The sequence below is a fragment of the Heterodontus francisci genome, chromosome 5 (assembly GCF_036365525.1).
Source record: "Heterodontus francisci isolate sHetFra1 chromosome 5, sHetFra1.hap1, whole genome shotgun sequence".
Classification (NCBI taxonomy): Eukaryota; Metazoa; Chordata; class Chondrichthyes; order Heterodontiformes; family Heterodontidae; genus Heterodontus; species Heterodontus francisci.
The window spans coordinates 90,454,266-90,474,748 of NC_090375.1; the positions used below are offsets into that span (position 1 = coordinate 90,454,266).

The 20,483-nt window shown below is 42.5% G+C and overlaps 1 protein-coding gene across 1 annotated transcript in view; it reads right to left on the reverse strand.

Moving 5' to 3' along the window:
• kcnq3 (potassium voltage-gated channel, KQT-like subfamily, member 3) overlaps positions 1-20,483 on the reverse strand; it is a 498,083-nt gene that overhangs the window by 69,026 nt on the left and 408,574 nt on the right. Inside the window, exon 8 of the mRNA XM_068030852.1 lies at positions 19,320-19,414. Coding sequence (XP_067886953.1) covers positions 19,320-19,414 — 95 coding nt within the window. The remainder of the gene's footprint in view (positions 1-19,319; positions 19,415-20,483) is intronic.

A 20,483-nucleotide genomic window follows, 5' to 3' on the forward strand; every position in this document is an offset into this window, starting at 1 on the left:
CCAGTCATAATGCACCTCCTCTTTAAAAGGGGCAGGTTGGCTTTAAGTCATGCAGGCTAGCTTTAATTGGTTTTAGCCTCTCATAATTTTGAGCCCCTTGCTCAGACGTGCAGCCACTCAATGATGGAATTAGGGTTGGCTGCAATCATGTTAATTAGCAGACAGCACATAGTTTGCATACCGCCTGCATTGGAAGCAACAGGCATGAGTTAATCACATGTTGCAATACCTATGCCTGTTTTTGTGGTTATTGAATTTAGTCCCCAAGATTTTTTAAAAAGAACCTTTAAATTGGGGCAAAATAATATTTAAAGCAATTCTGATTATAAAACAAATATACATGTAGATTTTATTGATGATGTTTTTTCTTTTTTCTTACAAGGATACAGCTCCTTGGGCACAAAATACCCAATACTGCCTCCCCCAAGAGGATCATTTATGAGGTTTAACATTGAATGAACAGCCTAATCTAGTGCATGGCATCCTGTCCTCACTCAACATTCTTGCTCATGTACATCTGAGAGGGGTTCTAGTCAAATTACCCCATCTCTAGGATGGGCTCACGGAGTGTAATTACATCTTGGCTGAAATGGATTACCTGAGCACAGACCAAGGATCAAATCTAGGACTACCCTGGTTTCACAGCTCAGTTACACACTAAGTTCACTGATCCGATCCATTCGGGAAGCTCAAAAGAACATTTTTAAAGTCACTGCGATGCATCATTAGAGAGTCTGAAGATGACTGGTAACATATTTCCCTGTGGTGATTACAGTTCTATTGCTCAGAGTCCCATTGTGAGAGACAATTACTCTGCCTGTATCTTTGTGATACTGTTTAATCCTGCACTTCTTGCACTACCAGCACTAGCCAAGAGAGAAGGGAAAACACAGAGGCAAACTTGTATTAAATGGAGCAGGTCTCATAGGTGAATATCTAGAAGCTGCTCAAATAGTTATTTCAGTCAACATATTTTTGACTTTGCATTGAAAACAAAAAAGTTTGAAATGCTATGGACATAATCACAAACACTATTTGCGTAAGTGCATTGAGGTTGGTTTTGGTGTCAGGTGCGTGCTGAAATGCAGTATTTCCACTTGTGCCAATACCTTTTCTATTTGATAATGACTACCACTGGCAGTTTTAATCCACTTGAATCCAGAGTTGGGTTAGATAGACCTCACCAATCCCATCCAGATATTTTCAGTCTGTGAGCAAGCGATGGTTCCCACATAAATATCCCTTTCTTGGGAGCGTTAAAGAGATATTCTTGTAATGATGGCAGTTTGTCTCTATGGTGGAGGTTGTCCGCAGGTCAGACTTCAGCAGGTGGCACCACTCCTTCGCTGCTGCCCTGGTGAACCTCAGGCAGTTCTCTTCAGACATTTCCCTATAGCTACTTCAGGGACTTTAAATGGCTGAATGGGAAATTATGGGTTTTGACAGCGCAATTCTCATATAAGCAACTTTCCTCATGTTGCTTCTTTCATCCTCTTCCTTCACCTCCGAATACGCAAGCGGTGTCAGGCAATGACCATCTCCAACAAGAGAGAATCTAACCATCTCCCAATGGCATTACCATCACTGAATTCCCCACTATCAACATCCTTGGGGTTACCATTGACCAGAAATTCAACTGGACTAGCCATATAAATACTGTGACTACAAGAGCAAGTCAGAGGCTGGTAATTCTGTGGCAAGTAACTCATCTCCTGATGCTCGAAAGCTTGTTCACCATGTACAAGGCCCAAGTCAGGAGTGTGATGGAACACTCTCTGCTTGCCTGAATGAGTGCAGCTCCAACAACACACAAGAAGCTCGACACCATAGAGGACAAAGCAGTCTGCATGATCGGCACTGCATCCACCCCCTTAAACATTCACTGCCTCCACCACCCGGTGAACAGTGGCAGCAGTGTGTACCATATACAAGATGCACTGCAGTAACTCACCAAGGCTCTTTTGACAACACCTTTCAAACCCACGACCTCTACCACCTATAAGAATAAGGGCAGTAGACGCGTGGATAAGGTCCCACACAGGAGGTTAGTAAACAAAATTAGAGCACATCGGATTGAGGGTAATATACTGGCATGTATTGAGAATTGGTTAACAGACAGAAACAGAGAGTAGGTGTAATGAGTTCTTTTATGTTGTCTGATGCAACATAAATGAAATGCATGGAGTCCAGTTTGTTGAAGATCTCAAACAGGTTTATTACAGCTAACTATTATATACAGTACAGAGAAAACTATTTACAGAACCTTACTCTGTGTGTTTTGGTTACAGAGTGACTCTGGCTCTGAGTCACATGACTGCATCCTGGTACTTGGTTCATTAGCGTACTAAGATCTTAAAGGGACATCACTCTTAAAGGCAATCATACAACTTCTCCTTTCTTTCCAAAGATGTCTTGTATGCGAAAAGTAAAAACACATAAAATTAGATAACATCAAAATTATTTACACAGGAATTGAGTTTATGAACTTTACATGCACAGAAGCTTAAAAGTCCACATATTGTTTCAGTGGTTTGACAGCTCTTCCAGATCTAGTTATGGTATAACCTTCTGGGGATGCGGATTTCACCCTTGGCTGTTTTGGGTTTGCAGGCATGTTGTCAATGTGTTGATTATTGTCCTGTTGTTCCATCACACCCTCATCGTTGGAGTGCGTTCTTTCAAGTCCATTGTGCGCAATTGGGGTATTGCACACTTCTCTAAGTTGGCTACGGCTCCTTCTCAGTACCGCTCCACTGGGTGTTGTAATCTCGTAGGACCTAGGCTCACTGCAAATTTTGGACACCTCTGCAGGTAGCCATGTTCTCATTGTGGGTGTATGACCCTGGCTTTTTGTCCTACTTGTAGCTGAGTTAGTTCCGCCCCTGCGTGCCAGTCATGCACCAACTTCATTCTCCCCTGTTTTTCGAGCAGTGTCTCCTGAATCTTGGAGAACTTAGACAGATGATGGCTTGGCAGAGTCATCCCCACTTGTCTGCCAAACATGATTCCTGCTGGTGACGGTAAGCCCATATCCATAGGTGTAGCTCTGAGGTGGAGCATGGCAACACAAAAATCTTGTTTCGTTGTCCTACACTTCGGGATAAGCGACTTGACTGTGCAAACCATTAGCTTGTGCGGCCATTAGATCTAGGGTAATGTGGTGAGGACGTCACATGGTTTATGCCCCATTTGGCACACATATCCCTGAAAGGTATACCCCGTATACTGTGGCCCATTGTCTGAAATGATTTCTTCAGATACCGAATAGACTGAATATGGCACTCAATGGGCTGAATTTTATGTTGCTGCAGAACCGCAGCAATATTAAATGTGGCAGCTTATTTACATGGCTGGGGCAGACTGCCACCGCCACCGCCCTCCCTCTGATGACGTGAAGGGGGCTGGTGGTCCTACCCGGCAACAGCATCCGGCACCACAATGCAGGCGCCGATGCCATTTTTCAAGGGCTTCCAGTCCTTAAATTTAATTTAAATTTTTAAAGGAATATGCACATTAGATTTAATTTAAAAAATTGAAGAAATGTTTCTATCCCCTCTCCCACCCTCCCCTAATTTAGTTCATTTCTTGCCCTCTCAACCCCCAAAATACTTACCTTGTGTAGCTGACCTTCCCCCACAAAGTTCATTAACTTTTACCTTTAACCCCTTCCCACCATCACCTCCACCAATCAGAATAGTTTTTCTCCACTCCCCCCTCCCGTACTGAAATAACTACCTGCTCCTCCCTCCCCACCAGTGTCCCGCATTGGATCTCCGAATGGAGATTCGAAGGCACGGGAGTGCCAGCTGCTGCCACCAATATGGCAACGGAACAGACGGCGGGAGCAGGTAAGTATATAATTAATTCATTCGCATTTTTTTGACTATGGTAATGTTGGTCCCGTCGCCAAGTGGCAGGGGGGTGGTGCCCCTATGGGGCCTTGCCGCCGCCGTCAATATGGGACCAGATCTTCCCACGGTCGAGGCTCATGACAGGCCTCTCCCAGAGGAATTTTCTTGGCCCCCTCCCCCGCCATGACCCCCAACATCGGGGGACTGTAAAATCCAGCCCAATGTGTCTGCAATGACCGCGTTTGAAGTGTCTTTTACATGTCAGGTAATTGGAAATTTGGAGAAATAATCAATGACTAAGATAATGTCATTTCCATTAATGGAAAACAGGTCACTGGCGATTTTGGACCAAGGGACTGTTCAAATCTCCTGAAGGTCCTTTGTGTTGTTGTGGCTGGTGGGTCGAGCCTGCCTTGTACATCCTCACTAACCTCTCGATGTCACTGTTTATCTCTGGCCAATAAACAGTGCCTCATGCCAGTCGTCTTATTCGATCAATGGCCATATGGCCTTGGTGAAGTTGTGACAAGATGTCCTCTCAAGAGAGCTTTGGGCACAATCACTTGTTTTCCCTTGAAGAGATACCGTGTTCATCTTTATAAGGCCAAAAGCATCTGAGGGTTTCTGGAACCACATTTACAAAGTCAGACCAGCCTTCTATGATGACTCTCCACAGTGCCTTCAGTTGTGGGTTATAGGCTGTTTCTGATTGTAGTTGGTCACATTTTGCTGACCAAAATGCAATAAATTAATTTTGAGCACATCTTCCACCTCAATGTCCATGCTGTCTACTTGTAGATCCAGTGGAACTTCATCATTCTTGCTCAGGTTTGACAATCTGCTCAGCATATCTGAGGTGACCATTTTGGCATCCGGTTTGTAGAAGACGTCGAAGTCGTACCCCTTTACTTTCACTAAGAGCCGCTGTAGTCGAGGTAGTGCGCTTGTCAATGGTTTGCGCCAGATCATCTCAAATGGTTTGTGATCAGTTTCCACCATGAACTGCTTATCGAACAGGTAGGTGTGGAACCTTATGATCCCAAACACCACAGCAAGTGTTTCACGCTCTGTTTGAGTAATTGGACTGTGCTGAGGATAAACATTTGGAACTGAATGCAATTGGTTTGCCATCCTGTAGGATGCACGCTCCGAGTCCTTTCTGTGAGGCTTCGACTTCCAGGATTGTCTTCTTCCTTGGATTGTAGTACTGCAGGGTACAGGTTTCTGCTGACAATGCTTGTTTGACAGACTCAAACATACATTGATGGTCCTCCTGTCATACAAATGGTACATCTTTCTTTCGGAGCTCTCTCAGTGATAATGCTTTGCCAGAAAAATTTGGAATGTATGGTGCCAAACATTTGAAAAATCCAAGACACCTCTGGAGGTCATCCTTGTCTTGTGGGGTAGGCATACACTTTACATCTTTGACTTTGCCTGGGTCAGGATGTATTCCTCAATCTGAATAGATGGAGCCAAAGAAATTGATCTGACTCACATTCACCTGGCACTTCTTGCTGTTAAAAACAAGCTCTTTGCGACGAGCTACTGCCATCAGTGAATGGAGATTTCGATCATGTTCTTCTTTTGTTTTTCCCATGACTGCAATGTCATCAGCAATACATATGCAGCCAGGCACATTTTTAATAATTCTGTCCATATGCTGCTGAAACCGAGCTTGACCGACAGACAAGCCGAAGGGTAGTCTCTCTGGAAGCAGTATCTTCAAAATGGTGTGCTGAAGGTGGTGACTTCTTGAGATTCCTCAGCTAGGTGTACTGACCAATATCCATGTTTAGCATCCAACTTGGAGAAGAATTGGGCTCCTGTGAACTTGGGATTTAATTCCTCTAATGTCGGAATCGTTCGGGGGCATCTCTTTAGGGAGAGGTTTAGATGCCTTGGATCTAGACATACCCTGATTGCTCCATCCTTCATCAGTCCACACGCAATTGAGCTGCACCAGTCTGTGTGATGATGCACACGGTGGATGATGCCATTGCGTTTCATGTCATTTAACTCGTGCTTAAGCTTTTCTTGTACATGCACGTTGCACTTTCTGGGAGGGTCGATTGACGGAATTGCATCCTCTCTGAGGTGCAATACGACATCGCCTTTTAAATCTCCGATGGCATCGAACCTGCCCGGGTACATTTGTTGTAGGTCGTGGACTGACTCAATGCGGGTACCCTTGGTCTCTTCTGCAGCGACGTCCACATCCCTGAACGAATAAAAAACAACGGGTCACCCATTCCTTGCAGTGGCATACTAAAAATGCAATGCAGCTATGGCAGGTCAGCATGGAAGCTACAAACATTCTAGCTTGTAGACATGAGCAGACCAACAATGGCAGGACTAGCAGCGTGTAAGGACCTCAACATCATGACATTCATGAGGTCACCAAGATACCCATTACAGCCGAAGATTCGGTCTGACAGCTCAGTTTCTGAGAAATCGCATTCATTTCCCTTACTACGGCATCTACTGATGAACTGGTCTATTGATTGCTGTTGTTGTTGCCTTTAGGACATCAATTCTAGGTGGTGAATTCTAAAATTCACACGTAATCAGAGCTGATCTTCTCGCACTTTCCATATCTTTATGGGATCTTTCTGATCCTCATCAGATAGTCCAGAGGTGTTGATTGTGTGTAATCCCTCATTTCCAACTGCTATTAATATTTTTTCAGCCTTTTTTTCTGGTTCTACAATTATTTGGTCTATGAAGAAAGCGGTATTCTTTGTTTGAACAGTTGGATCTCGAATAGGATATCCAAGGCCTTCCAGTTCATGCTGGGAACTTTGGTATCCATATTTCTGCTGTTATTTTGCTTCAAAACTTGCTTTAAACTTGTTCTATGACTCTGCACTGTTCCCCCTTTAAGACACTCTCTGTTATGTATGCTAGCAGCTTTGATTGACGGGAACAGGTGTTTGCTCCTGCTGTATGTTTACCCTGCTTCCACCACTTAAGCCTGTTCAGTTTACACAGCTACTCTTCATACTCCAGTGGCTTTAATTGTTTTTACTGTGGCTTCGTGAATAGAAGCTGTTATTCACACTCGAGTAGTTTAATGATTTTTATTAAAACTTTGGCATGTGGAAGAAGGCTGTGCCGTGATCTGAGTTTTCCTGCGTTTTTTCTAATGGATGCCTCATGTAATGACACTGACCCCGATCAGCTCAGGAAAGGAGTCAGGTCTTCCCCATTTCTTTTTCTACACGGAGCTTTTGAAAAAAACCAATCTTTTGAAAGACTTCAAAGCTTTTTTTTAAAAGCAGTATTCTTCGCCTGTCGGCACAATGACTCACCCAATTTACTTGCAGCCTGTCGTTCTGTGATCTGCCTGCTAAAGTGTGAGGTAAGTTTTTCTTTTTTCACTGTTTGAGCCAGTATTTTTCTTGAACTTGCTCTCTTCTGGCTGTAGGAAAGGTCATTTTCAAAGCATTTTTACTCGTGGTCTTCAACTTAGACTTTTTTTTTTCACCCCAGCTGCCACCATAAAACGAGTTCTTTATGTTGTTTGATGCAATATAAATGAGATGAGTGGAGTCCAGTTTGTTGAAGATCTCAAACAGGTTTATTACAGCTATTATATACAGTACAGAGCAAACTATTTTCAGAATCTTCCTCTGGATGTTACAGTTACAGAGTGACTCTGGCTTTGAGTCACATGAATGCATCCTGGTACTTGGCTCATTTGCATAACAAGATCTTAAAGGGACATCATTTTTAAAGGCAATTGTATAACAGTAGGAATAAACTGGTCATTCTCAGGTTGGCAGGCTGTGAGTAGTGGGGTACCACAAGGATCAGTGCTGGGGTTACAGCTATTCACAATCTATGTCAATGACTTGGGTGTGCACTATTTTCAAGTTTGCAGATGACACAAAACTAGGTGGGAATGTGAGTTGTGAGGAGGATGCAAAGAGCCTTCAAGGGGATTTCAACAGGCTATGTGAGTGGGCAAGAACATGGCAGATGGAATATAATGTGGAAAAATGTTAAGTTATCCACTTTGGTAGGAAAAACAGAAATGCGAAGTATTTCTTAAATGGTGAGAGATTGGGAAGTGTTGATGTCCAAAAGGACCTGGGCGTCCTTGTTCATGATTCACTGAAAGTTAGCATTCAGGTGCAGCAAGCAACTGGGAAGGCAAATGGTATATTGGTATTCTTTGCAAGAGGAGTAAAGATGTCTTGCTGGAATTGTATAGAGTCTTGGTGAGACCGCACCTGGAGTATTGTGTGCAGTTTTGTACTCCTTAGCAAAGGAAGGATATACTTGCCATAGAGGGAGTGCAACAAAGGTTCACCAGACTAATTCCTGGGATGGCGGGATTGTCCTATGAGGAGATATTGAGGAGGCTGGTTCTGTATTCTCTAAAGTTTAGAAGAATGAGAGGTGATCCGATTGAAATATATAAAATTCTTACAGGGCTTGACAGTGTAGATGCAGGAAGGGTGCTTCCCCTGGCTGAGGAGTCTAGAACCAGGGGACACAGTCTCAGAATAAGGGGTAGGCCAGGTAGGACTGAGATGAAGAGGAATTTCTTCACTCAGATGGTGATGAATCTTTGGAATTCTCTACCCCAGAAGGCGGTGGAGGCTCAGTTACTGAGTATGTTCAAGACAGACATTGATAGATTTCTAGATATTAAATGCATCAAGGGATATGGGGATAGTGCAGGAAAATGGCATTGAGGTAGAAGATCATCTATGATCTAGTCGAATGGCAGAGCAGGCTAGAGAGGCCAAATGGCCTACTCCTGCTCCTGTTTCCTATGTTCCTAACACCACCATCTCCAGGTTCGCCTCCAAGTTACACATAATCCTTACTTGGAAATACATCGCCGTTCCTTCTCTGTCACTGGGTCAAAATCCTGGAACTTCGCTCCCTAACAGCACTGTGGGTGTACCAACACCACATGGACTGCAGTGGTTCAAGAATAACCACCATCTTCTCAAGGGTAATTATGGATGGGCAATAAATGCTGGCATTGCCAGCGCTGCTCACATCCCATGAATGAATAAAAGAAAATTCAAGCAGAAAGGAGCATGCAATGGAATACAGTCTTCTCCAATGTTTCCTGTTGACCCTTTAAGATATCACCTGTATGTGGCAGTATAAAAGCAATTTAAAAGTGTCACGCATTCAAATAAACAGGCCACGCACAACAAAAATAATTTAGAGGGACCAATGGTCCTCATCACTTACACCGTCCATGCTTATCACATGCAATCGCCTACAGTTAAGAAAATGACACTAATCATTTGCCATCACCATAACAGTCAATTACAAAGGCACCACTTGAAATACATTAAGCACGGCAACTATTTCGGGCAGTTCAAGCTGCTTCAATGAGCTGTTCGCACCTTGTTAAAAGATGATTACCGTAGTGATGTGCCTATGTGTAAAGGGTGACTTCAGGTTTTCCTTGTCCTTTTACAATTTACAATTTTTTACTTGAATCAGGCAGCCGTGTCATCTCTGGTTCCACCCTCCCCCCCAACCAGGTCTCTAGAACTCTACAACTCCTGCACGCCCTTCTTGTTGGCTGATTTGCTACCACCAGTGGCCGGATTAGAGCCTGATTTCTTGGGCAGGAGCATGGCCTGGACGTTGGGCAGGACATCATTCTAGGCGATAGTGTTGCCATGCTGCATACCTCTTCATTGCGCATGGTGAGCTGCAGATGGTTGGGGATGACCGTCGCCCAGGGCCATGTTTCTTGCCAGCTTCAGGAGCTCAGCTCTCAGGTATGCAACAATGGCAGTCAATTAGACTGGGCCCTTGGCATAATTAGCTTTGCAGAGAAGGATGTGAACACAGCCAGCTGGGAACTAAAGGCTCGACTGAGAAGAAGTTGTCTAGGCTTTCACATGGGCTTTACGTTTGGAAGGAACAATTACGTGTTTTAAAATTTTTGGTTTTGTCATTCACTGCATATACCAGGCAAATTGCATTAACACCAACATGTCTGCTATAAGTAGCAGGGACTGTACCCATTTTATCAATATGTCACAAGCTAAGAATAATCAAATTCCCCTTTATGAAGACCCTTCCTGAAAGGTTGAAATGAGTCTGGCCCTTTATACCTCCTATATAGAGGCAGATCACGTGCATTGCACGATCCTGTTGGAATAAACAGAATTGCACACCAACCCTGCTTTAAATCTAATTTACATAAAGAATGGTTACAACAGAGACGGAGGCTGTTTGGCCATGGTGCTCTCTGCGAAAGGAACTCAGCTAGTCCCACTCCCCCACCCCTTCACCTTAGCCCTGCAAATTTCTTCTTTTCAGATAATTATCCAATTCCCTTTTGAAAGCTACGACTGAATCTGCCTCCACCACACTCTCAGGCATTCCAGGTCCTAACCATTATGATTAAGTATTAAAATGTCATACAAACATATTAAGTGTTTATCCAATAATATCACCAGTAATTCCTAAACTTGTCATTTTCAAACAAAACATAAGTACTCGACTTTTTTTTAAAGATGAACTGTGTTCATCTGCAAAAAGGCGTAATAGCTCTTAATAAATTCAAATTGAATCCAGTCACTTTCTTTCCACCCACATCTTGCCCACCTAGAAAAGGAAAATCTTTTGCTATTAACATTAAAGAAAAGGACTGATAAGGCACTGTAAGATAGTTTTGTCTGAGTTCTTGCCAATGACAAGGTACTTCACATAAGCATTGGAAAATTTGGCATGTAGCAAAGAAGTACCTCGCTGTTGGTAAAGACGCAGAAAATTACCCAAATATACAGGTTCTGAACTATATTCGTCTGCTCTAATTCAACATCAGCAAGAGTCATCCTATTGTGCTCTTAATTCAGGTGATTCAATCCCCTCTTCCAAGGTACTCATCAGCCTCAACCTGACAGTCTGCGACCTTAGCCATTGGCCTTGAGCTGAACTTCACACCCATCAGAACATCACAAAGACACAACATGGTCAACCCATGTCTCTATTTCATTTTCACCAAACTCTGAACCCAGCTTCATTTCTCCAGCACTCTCCTCACTGACTTCTGAAGCACTACCTTACATGAACTCCACCTCATCTGGGACTCTGCTGCTTGCATCCTATCTCACACACCTATCTTCACATTCCCCCATTGCATTTGTTTTAAAATCCTTGTCCTAGTTTTCAGATCCATCATAGGTTTTCTTCCCCCTCAGTATGTAAACTTCTTTAACTATACGTCCCACCATATGTCTTCTAACTGGGATCTACTGAGCCACTACATCTTGCTCCATGACTGATGGTAGAGATTTCAGACATCATACATCTGCACTTTGAATATCTCTTCCTAGATATTCCTTCTTCTCTCCCTAGCTTCAAAATCTACATCCAAAGCAACTGCTTATGACCACTGCCAAGCTTTTCTCCTTCCAACTCAAGTACCCCCCCCCCCCCCCCACCCCCTCTAATAAGCTTGGGGGGATATCTTGTTATGTGAAGCACACAATAAAAGTACAAAATATTACAGTGCCAACACAAATATAAACACATTTTCTGTAATAGATGGGTTGAAATTGTGCTGCACGACATTGAGACTTAATTCATTGACATATTTGCATGTTTGTCTGTCTATTAATGAAGTTTAACTTCCTCATTAAAATTACCGAAAAAAAGTTCACACAAATGGGTTAAAGCACTTATTAACACATCAAATTCTTATATATATATATATATATATATATTTTAAAAATTACTGTTTAAAGAATCAATAAGAGGCAAAGGACAGAATTTAAGTACATAAGAAATAGGAGCAGGAGTAGACCATACCGCCCCTTGAGCCTGCTCCACCATTCAATACAATCATGGCTAATCTGCCTCAACTCCACTTTCCACCTGCTCCCCATTTTGCCTTTATTCCGTGACTAAAAATCTATCTATCCCAGCCTTAAATATATTCAATGATGGAGCATCCACAACCCTCTAGGGTAGAGAATTCCAAAGATTCACAACCCTTTGAGTGAAGAAATTTCTCCTCATCTCAGTCCTAAATGATCGCTCCCTTATACTGAGATTGTTCCCGTGTTCTAGATTCTCCAGCCAGGGGAAGCACCTTTCAGTGTTTACACAGTCAAGCCCCTTCAGAATCTTGTATATCTCAATGAGATCACTTCTGATTCTTCTAAACTCCCGAGAATATAGGCCCAATTTACTCAGTCTCTCATCATAGAACAACTCTCTCACCTTAGGAATCAAACTAGTGAACCTTCACTGTACTACCTCCAATGCAAGTATATCCTTCCTTAAATATGGAGACCAGAACTGTGCACAGTACTGTGGTCTCATCAAACTCCTATACAATTATAGCAAGACTTCCTTATTCCTGTACTCCAATCCCCTTGCAATAAAAGCCAACATGCCATCTGCCTTTCTAATTATTTGCTGTACCTGCATGCTAACAACTTTCTGTGTTCCTTGTACGAGTACACCCAAGTCACTCTGAACATCAATATGCATGCCTTTTAAAAAATACTCTGCTTCTCTATTCTTACTACCAAAGTGAATAACCTCACACTTCCCCACATTATACTTCATCTGTCACCTTGTTGCTCACTCACTTAACCTGCCTGTATCTCTTTGCAGTCACCTTGTATCCTCCTCACAGCTAACATTCCCACCTAGCTTTGTATCGTCAGTAAACTCTTTATCTAATATAGATTGTAAATAGTTGAGGTCCCAGTTACACAGTGGAAATATTATAATATTCCAAAGGATAGCCTCACCTTTCTGTTTAGTTCATAGGATTATTACAGTGCTTGGAACATAATATAAGATTTGAAAAAATGTCCAAGAGAACAAACAAAAAGTAAACAAATCAAAAATTGTTGGTGAACTTTGCACCATCTAATGTGAGACTGTGGGTCGTGTTCCTGCTCTAGAATGTGCCCTCTGTGCTGAATTTTCCATTAATGAGAAACCAACATGATCTTCTTTGTAAGTCTGAGGCCTTATGTTTTCACAAGCACAATTTGTAGTTTACTCCATCCTGGTTGACCTGACATTTCAAAATTGTCACTCCAATTAGTTTCCAAGATGGCCCACTAGGAAAGTGGAAACACAGAGGGGAGTGTCCCTCTTCATTATCTTATGGTGGTCAGCTATGAGGATATTGGTAGTTGGTCGGGTCCCTGCTTTTTTGACTGCAAAGGTTAAAACATGGCAAATGAAAAAAATTATAGCAAAAACACAGGAATATATATCCAGAATTTGGGGGAGAAAAGGCAAAGAAAAGAATTGAAATAATGGCCAAAACTGAGCATGTATTATAAACAATTACTGACATAATTCAGAGAAACAGGTCAAAATATATGGGACACTTGGAATAAAACCAAATTCTGTAATTATAAATCATTTATTTTCTGCTTCACCAAAAGTGATTTTAAAACACAACAGCATTCAAAACTCACGAGTGATGTAAGTTGCCTGGTAAACTCTAGAGCAAAATGTTTTAGTGGAAATTCAGCTGTCTGTATTTGTGAATATCCTATTTGTGCAACATTTCACGTAATACTTCATTATTAAAGGAAGTGCCAATTTAGATGCATAAAAAGTGAAAATTGCCATAGCATAAAATAGTTATAATATAAATTGTGAATATATTTTACTTTACAGAATTTTACACAAAAGTCAGTTACTAAGGTGCTTCCAAGAGCTGATTTTTAACAGCCCTCTAGGTATGGGCAGGTTGGCTGGGGTGGGGGGTGCCCATGAAAGAAGGCGGAAGGTGGAGTGCCTGTTGTCTTTCCAATGCCTTTAAATTTAGTCAGGGGCGGGGAAGACCAAGGGCAGCTTCCCACCTAGAAGCCAATTAAGGCCCACAAGTGGCCAGTTAATGACCACTTAAGGGCCACATCCTGCTACTGCAGGTATTTTACCAGTGGCTGGTGGGGAGGTCACCCACTAACACCAGGCAGCCTCCGTGTGGGCTGATTAATGGGGAGGACTCCTGTTTCTTCCTAGGCAGTCCCTCGGAATCAAGGATGATTTGCTTCTATTCTGGTTCGATGGGTTCTGAGATGGCTGATAAGTCCAATGCATGATTTGCAGATTCTGCCACATGAGGGGCAGGTGGAGCTTGAAGGGTCAGGTAAGCGAGTAGTTTGGAGGCTTTTGCACTTCCTTTGACACCTTGACTTCATCGCTGCATGTTCCTGACAAAATCCCTCAAGGTGGACGATGCCTTCCCGATTGAGATTTCTCCATCTAGGACGGTCATGAGCCAGGGATTCCCATGAGTTGATGGGGATGTATGATCTCTTCAGGGATGCTTTGGGAACATCTCTAAAGCATTTCCTCTGTCCTCCTGGCAGTCTCCTGCCGTGACCAAGTTCTGAGTAGAACAGCTGCTTTGGGAGTCCAGTGTCAGGCTTGTGAATGACGTCCCACCCAGCGGAGGTAATTTTGGGTGATTAGCACGCCGATGCTGGGCAGGTTGGCTTGGGAGAGGATGCTGCCATTGGATCGCCTTTCTTGCCACCGGATTAGGAGGATCTTGCGGATGCACCTCTGGTAGTATGTCTCCATTGCTTTGAGGTACCTGCTATAGGTTGTTCAAGTCTCCGAAGCATACAGAAGTGCAGGGAAATGCTGCCCGGTAAACCATAATCTTAGCCTCAGGTTTGAGATCCTGATCCTCAAATACTCTCTTCCTCAGTCAGCCGAAGGCTGAGCTGGCACATTGGAGGTGATGATGAACCTCATCGTCTATGTCTGTCTTCACTGAGAGGAGACTCCCAAGATATGGGAAATGGCCCACATTTTCCAGGATCTCACCACTGATTTTGATTGACAGGGGAAGGTGTTGTGCTGTGGGAGCAGTTTGGAAGACCTTTGTTGTCCAAATGTTTAGTGAAAGACCCATTTTTTCATATGCTTTGTAGAAGGAGTCAACAATGATCTGGAGCTCAGTTTTAGAGTGAGTGCACACACAAGCATTATCTGCGTACTGAAGCTCGACAGCCGATGTTGGAGTGATTTTGGTTTTGGATTGAAGGCAGCGTAGGTTGAACAGTTTCCTGTCTGTTCTGTAGATTAGCTCCACACCTTTGGGTAGTTTATTCGAGGTGAGGTGGAGCATTGCAGCGAGCAAAGTGGAGAAGATGGTTGGTGTGATGACACAGCCTTGCTCGACACCCATCTTGATTGAGATAGGGTCTGTGGTGGTTCTGTTGGTGAGGATCACGGCTTGCATGTCATCATGGAGTAGACAGAGGATAATGACAAACTGCTGAGGGCAGCCAAATTTGAGCAGGATGCTCCATAAGCCTTCACGGTTGACAGAGTCAAAGGCTTTTGTGAGGTCGAGAAAGGCCATGTACAGCAGTTGGTGTTCCCTGCATTTTCCTTGGATTTGTCACACAGTGAAGATCATGTCTGTGGTGCCTCTCGATGAGCGAAAGCCGCACTGCGACCCCAGAAGCAGCTCTTCAGCCACTGGGAAGAGGCAATTGAAGAGGATCCTTGCAATGATCTTCCCTGTGGTAGACAGCAGGGAGATTCCTCTGTAGTTGTTGCATTCCGTCTTGTCTCCCTTCTTGAATACAGTCATGATCACAGCTTCTCTGAAGTCCCCCTGCAATCACTTCTTATCCCAGATGAGGGATGTAGAATCATAGAATCACAGAATGGTTACAGCACAGAAGCAGGCGTTTCAGCCCATCATGTCTGTGCCAGCTCTCTGCAAGAGAAACCCACTTAGTCCCACTCCTTTGCCTTTTCCCTGGCTCCTGCTCGGGAAATCTATGGGCTGTGGAGAAACCCTGGAAGCCTCTGTGCCAACAGACCCCCTACCCTCAACAACACACCCCACACCGTCACCACCACCAAGGCCTGCCAGACTGGCCCCAATGTGCCCATCTCCACTTACCTCCTCTCCGTGGTTCTAGTACTTGCTCCCGGTCTTGGGCCTACTGAAGTTCCAGCAGTGGCCACCAGTCCTGGTGGTGCTGCTGGGACTGAAGAGTTGCTGCCCCTCGGCTGGCTGGCAGCTCTTGGAGGCTGGATCCCCATCCTTAAAGGGACAGGAGCTCCCAAGCACCGTTAAATGCAGCTGGGGTGTTCTCAGAATGGCTGCAGCGGGGTTTCCCCTTGCCTTTCTCGCTGTGGATCTGGAGTCACGTAGGCCAGACTGGTTAAGGATAGCAGATTTCCAGCCCTGGAGGAAATTGGTGAACCAGGTGGACTTTTACGAAAATCAGGTGGTTTCATGATCATTATTAATGAGATGAACATTTTACTCCAGACAAGTTGAGTTGAATTTAAATTTACCAGCTGCCGTGGTGGGATTTGAACTCAAGTCTCAGAAGCATTAGACCAGGCCTCTGAATTACTCGTCTAGTAACATTATCACTATGTTACTGTCCTCTTTTTGTAGCTCTTACTATCTTTTTTGCCATCCTTTGCATTACTTTGTATCTCCCATTCACCAGTATCTGTGCTTTTTTTGCATTTTTATATGCTTTTTCCTTATAATTTTATGCCATCTTTACCTAGTCATCTGTGGCTGCTTCTTTGGCAAGTGGAGCTCTTGCCCCTGAGGGGTATAAATTTGTTCTGCATCATATTAAATTCTTTTTTGAACAATCCTACTGATCTTCTGTTATTTTACCAATAAGCGGATGTGCCCAGTTTACTGTGGACAGTGTCTCATGGTATTGAAGTCAGTCTTACCTAAATCTAGAATTATAGCAGCTGTTTTACATTTCTCCCTTTATGAGACACTATTTGATAAATGTTCACATACCATTAGGCTGTTAATTAAAACTGGCTTATTGCTCATTACTAAATATGGCAAGCTCCTTTGTTGGTTCCAGAAAATATTGTTGCAAAAAACTATCCTGAACACACTCAAGAAACTCACTACTTTACTAACATGTGCTAGTCTGCATATCCCAATATATGAAAATTAAAATCTCCATTCAAACCAATCTGCCTTTACTACATGCTTGTCTAATCTCTGCATTTATACATTCTAACACTTCATAGCTGCTACCAGAGGGCCGATACATAACTAACACTACAGTCTTAAATCCTTTTCTGTTTCTCAATTCTGTCAACGGAAATGAAAATTGACAGATGTAAAATGGATTGTCAATTCCTGATCACCCAAAATTACCTCCTAAATGCAACAATTACTCATTTTAGTTTGAAACCTATTTTGTTATTATCAAAGTAAAATAAACAGAGCTTCAAATGGCTTCATCATCTTCATCATCAACTTCATCATCAATACTGATCATCAATATCGGCATTTAATGTGTCTTAGTCAACATGCTGCAAACGTGACATGAAGTCCTGTGACATTGATCACAAGTCATGGGAGTCAGTTGCCAGCGATTGCCAGAGCTGGCGGGCAGCCATAAAGGCGGGGCTAAAGTATGGCGAGTCGAAGAGACTTAGCAGTTGGCAGGAAAAAAGACAGAAGCGCAAGGAGAGAGCCAACTGTGTAACAGCCCCGACAACCAATTTTATCTGCAGCACCTGTGGAAGAGTCTGTCACTCTAGAATTGGCCTTTATAGCCACTCCAGGCACTGCTTCACAAACCACTGACCACCTCCAGGCGCTTACCCATTGTCTCTCGAGACAAGGAGGCCAAAGATTAAGATTAGTCAACAGGGATTCTGATGAAGGCTGTCTGCCAAAACGTAAACCTATCTTTTCCCTTTTTAAGATATTGATGGCCCTGTTGCATATTTCCAGTATTTTCTGGCTTTACCCTTTAAATGTAGTCTTGTAAAATAGCACTATTAGAGATTTTTTGTGTCTGTCTAGCTGCTGAGATTTGCAGCGTTCTTGAGAATCTCAAGAGTCAAACCATACAAAAAGAGACACATGAGTAGTTTGCATAATGGAAATGACTTTTTTGCTTTAGAAAAAGTAATAAAAGAGATGTACATCATTGAGTGTGAAAACTGAGCTATCAGTACTTCAGACTTGTCAACAGTATTTCTAATATGTCTTCATAATTTAACACAGTGATTGTCTTCCTCTTTCACAAAAGCTCACCAGGTAAAACTACAACAGAAGCATCTGATTGTCAGAGCTGTTTAAGTTTAATATTTTTCTGAGGGAACATTTACTGAGATGTCTACCCTGGTAAAATCTTCTAATCTTTATAGGTAAAATTCATGTTCAAATATGGGAGTTGTTTAACTCAGATGCTGAGAAAAAGCAGCCGTCTGGCATCAAATTTCTGCAGGGATTCTCCTAATCATCTGGTGTAACATTACAGCCACTTATGCTGTTTCCGTAGGGTTTCTGCCGATGTTGAAAGAGGTCTGAAGAACTCATATGGACGTTTTACACTGTTATCTCTGTACAGAAATTGCTGCTTAAATTGATCTAAAATGTATTTTTAAAATACATTGTTTAACCGTGAAACTAGTTTCCCCGATGACATTATTAAACTTACAATACCCACAAGTTTTCATCGCTTGCTAAAATAAATCTTAATTTGAAAAAAATCAGTTCAGATTGTATTATTAGGAAACAATAATGTCGAATATTGTCGTTGTTAATACAGGTATTAGGTAGCCATACTGATTGCAAGTTAGATCCAACTCTACTCAGATAGTACACAAAGCTTTACACATATATCTAAGTAATTAAAAAGAATAGGGGCTGTCTTTTTATTTTTCGAGAGAGTAGTTTGGACAGAGCTGTAGAATTAAATAAAGCCAACTGTAAAGTTTCACAGCTTAAATACCTTACCTTGAGAATTTTTAAATTTTATGATAAGAATTCCTGTTTGTTGCTTTTTAAGCTTAAAATTAATCAGTTTGTTATAATTGCTAACTTCAATTACAACTGCAGCACAGTGGCGCAGTGGTTAGCACTGCAGCCTCACAGCTCCAGCGACCCAGGTTTGGTTTTGGGTACTGCCTGTGCAGAGTTTGCAAATTCTCCCTGTGACTGTGTGGGTTTCTGCCGGGTGCTCCGTTTTCTTCCCACAGCCGACGACTTGCAACTTGATAGGGAAATTGGCCATTGCAAATTGCCCCTAGTGTAGGTAGGTGGTAGGAGAATTGTGGGGATGTGGCAGGGAGTATGGGATTAATGTAGGATTAGTATAAATGGGTGGTTGATGGTTGGCACAGGCTCAGTGGGCCGAAAGGCCTGTTTCAGTGTTGTATCTCTCTATGACTCTATGAAACTGACAAGAAATTATACCTCAAACAAAAAAACTTTAAGAAAAATGTGGAAAATGAGTGACCCATGTACCTACTTTTTCAGGTATTCAAGGCCTTCAAAATTGGCTTCCATGTTGCTACGCAAACTGAATTCTCATCGGGAGCATAATAACGCCATGCACACTAAAGTTTTAAGATAAATGATCAATTTGGGAAGGGAATGAAAGTGAAAAAAACATAATAGTAAATAAAAATCAGTGAATTGTGCATTTTTGTTTGTACAGTTGAACAGAGCAGTGGCATACATGCCTGAAGAAAGGAATTGTTATGATAGTTTCGTAATATCTCCATGTGGCAATAAGATCACTCCTGTTGAGGTTCGTGGCATAAAATCTCCACGCAGTCTGCATCAAAACAAAAAATAGAAAAGATTTTAGAAAAGATAATTTCAATCAAAACTGTTTCCTATACAAGTGCTCCCACATAGACTTTGGACGTTAATGCAATGTGCCTTTAGCCTTCCCAGTCAATCTCTCATGGGATCACACATAGCAAGTTGGGGTATGCACAGTTTTGAAGTGGGGCACACAACAAATAGAAATTGGAAGAATATAGTCACTTGAAGAGCTCATCTCAGGAAAATCCAACACCAGAAGCAGTTAATCTTGTTGTCAAGAATGACATATAAGACAAAGAGCACTGCCGACTGTTCAGTGGGAGTCCCCATCTGACTTTTACCATCAAGTTAAGACTTTTAGTCTACCTAAATGTTTTACCTATGGTCAGAGATTGTTGTTGCCTGTCAGTGTAGATATTGAGGCATCGAAAACACATTACAGTTCCAGGGGACACTGGGCCATATGGTGGCTCTGTGGAATTGTAGTCCTGGAACTGGGTACTGAGTGAAAGATGGACACAACTTCGTACAATTTTTATACAGTTCTTTCAAAACAAGCATTTTTAAATGATAATTCAGAAAAAGATTTTTTTATTGGATTCATCATTTAGTCATAGAAACCAACGCTGGAACAGACAGACACCTTCTGAGGAGAAAGGGAGGAAGCAGTGGCTTCTGGGATTTCTTCTATGAAAGAAAGTGCAGTGGTTTGTGGATGTTGTAGCCCTGGGAATGCAGATGGGCAAATTTAATCCAAATCTTACAAGGGCATTTGCAACAAGGAGGATGCAACAGGGTTCTGGGATGCTCAGAAGTCTAGCAACCTCCATTGTACTACTTGTGGCAGAGGGTAGAATCATTGGCATGAAGTTTATTGGTAAGCTTGTGATTTCTTTTTATTCAATTTTCACATTTGTTGTATGATAAGTTTTACTTTTAGGAGTATGCAGTCGGATGAGTGAGGAGATGTAATAGCTACGTATCGGAGAATTATTTTCCTGGAATGTGATTAGGAAATGTGTTTTTGTTGGAGGTGACTGGGGAGAAAACTGAAATTGGGAAGAATGAGTTTGCGC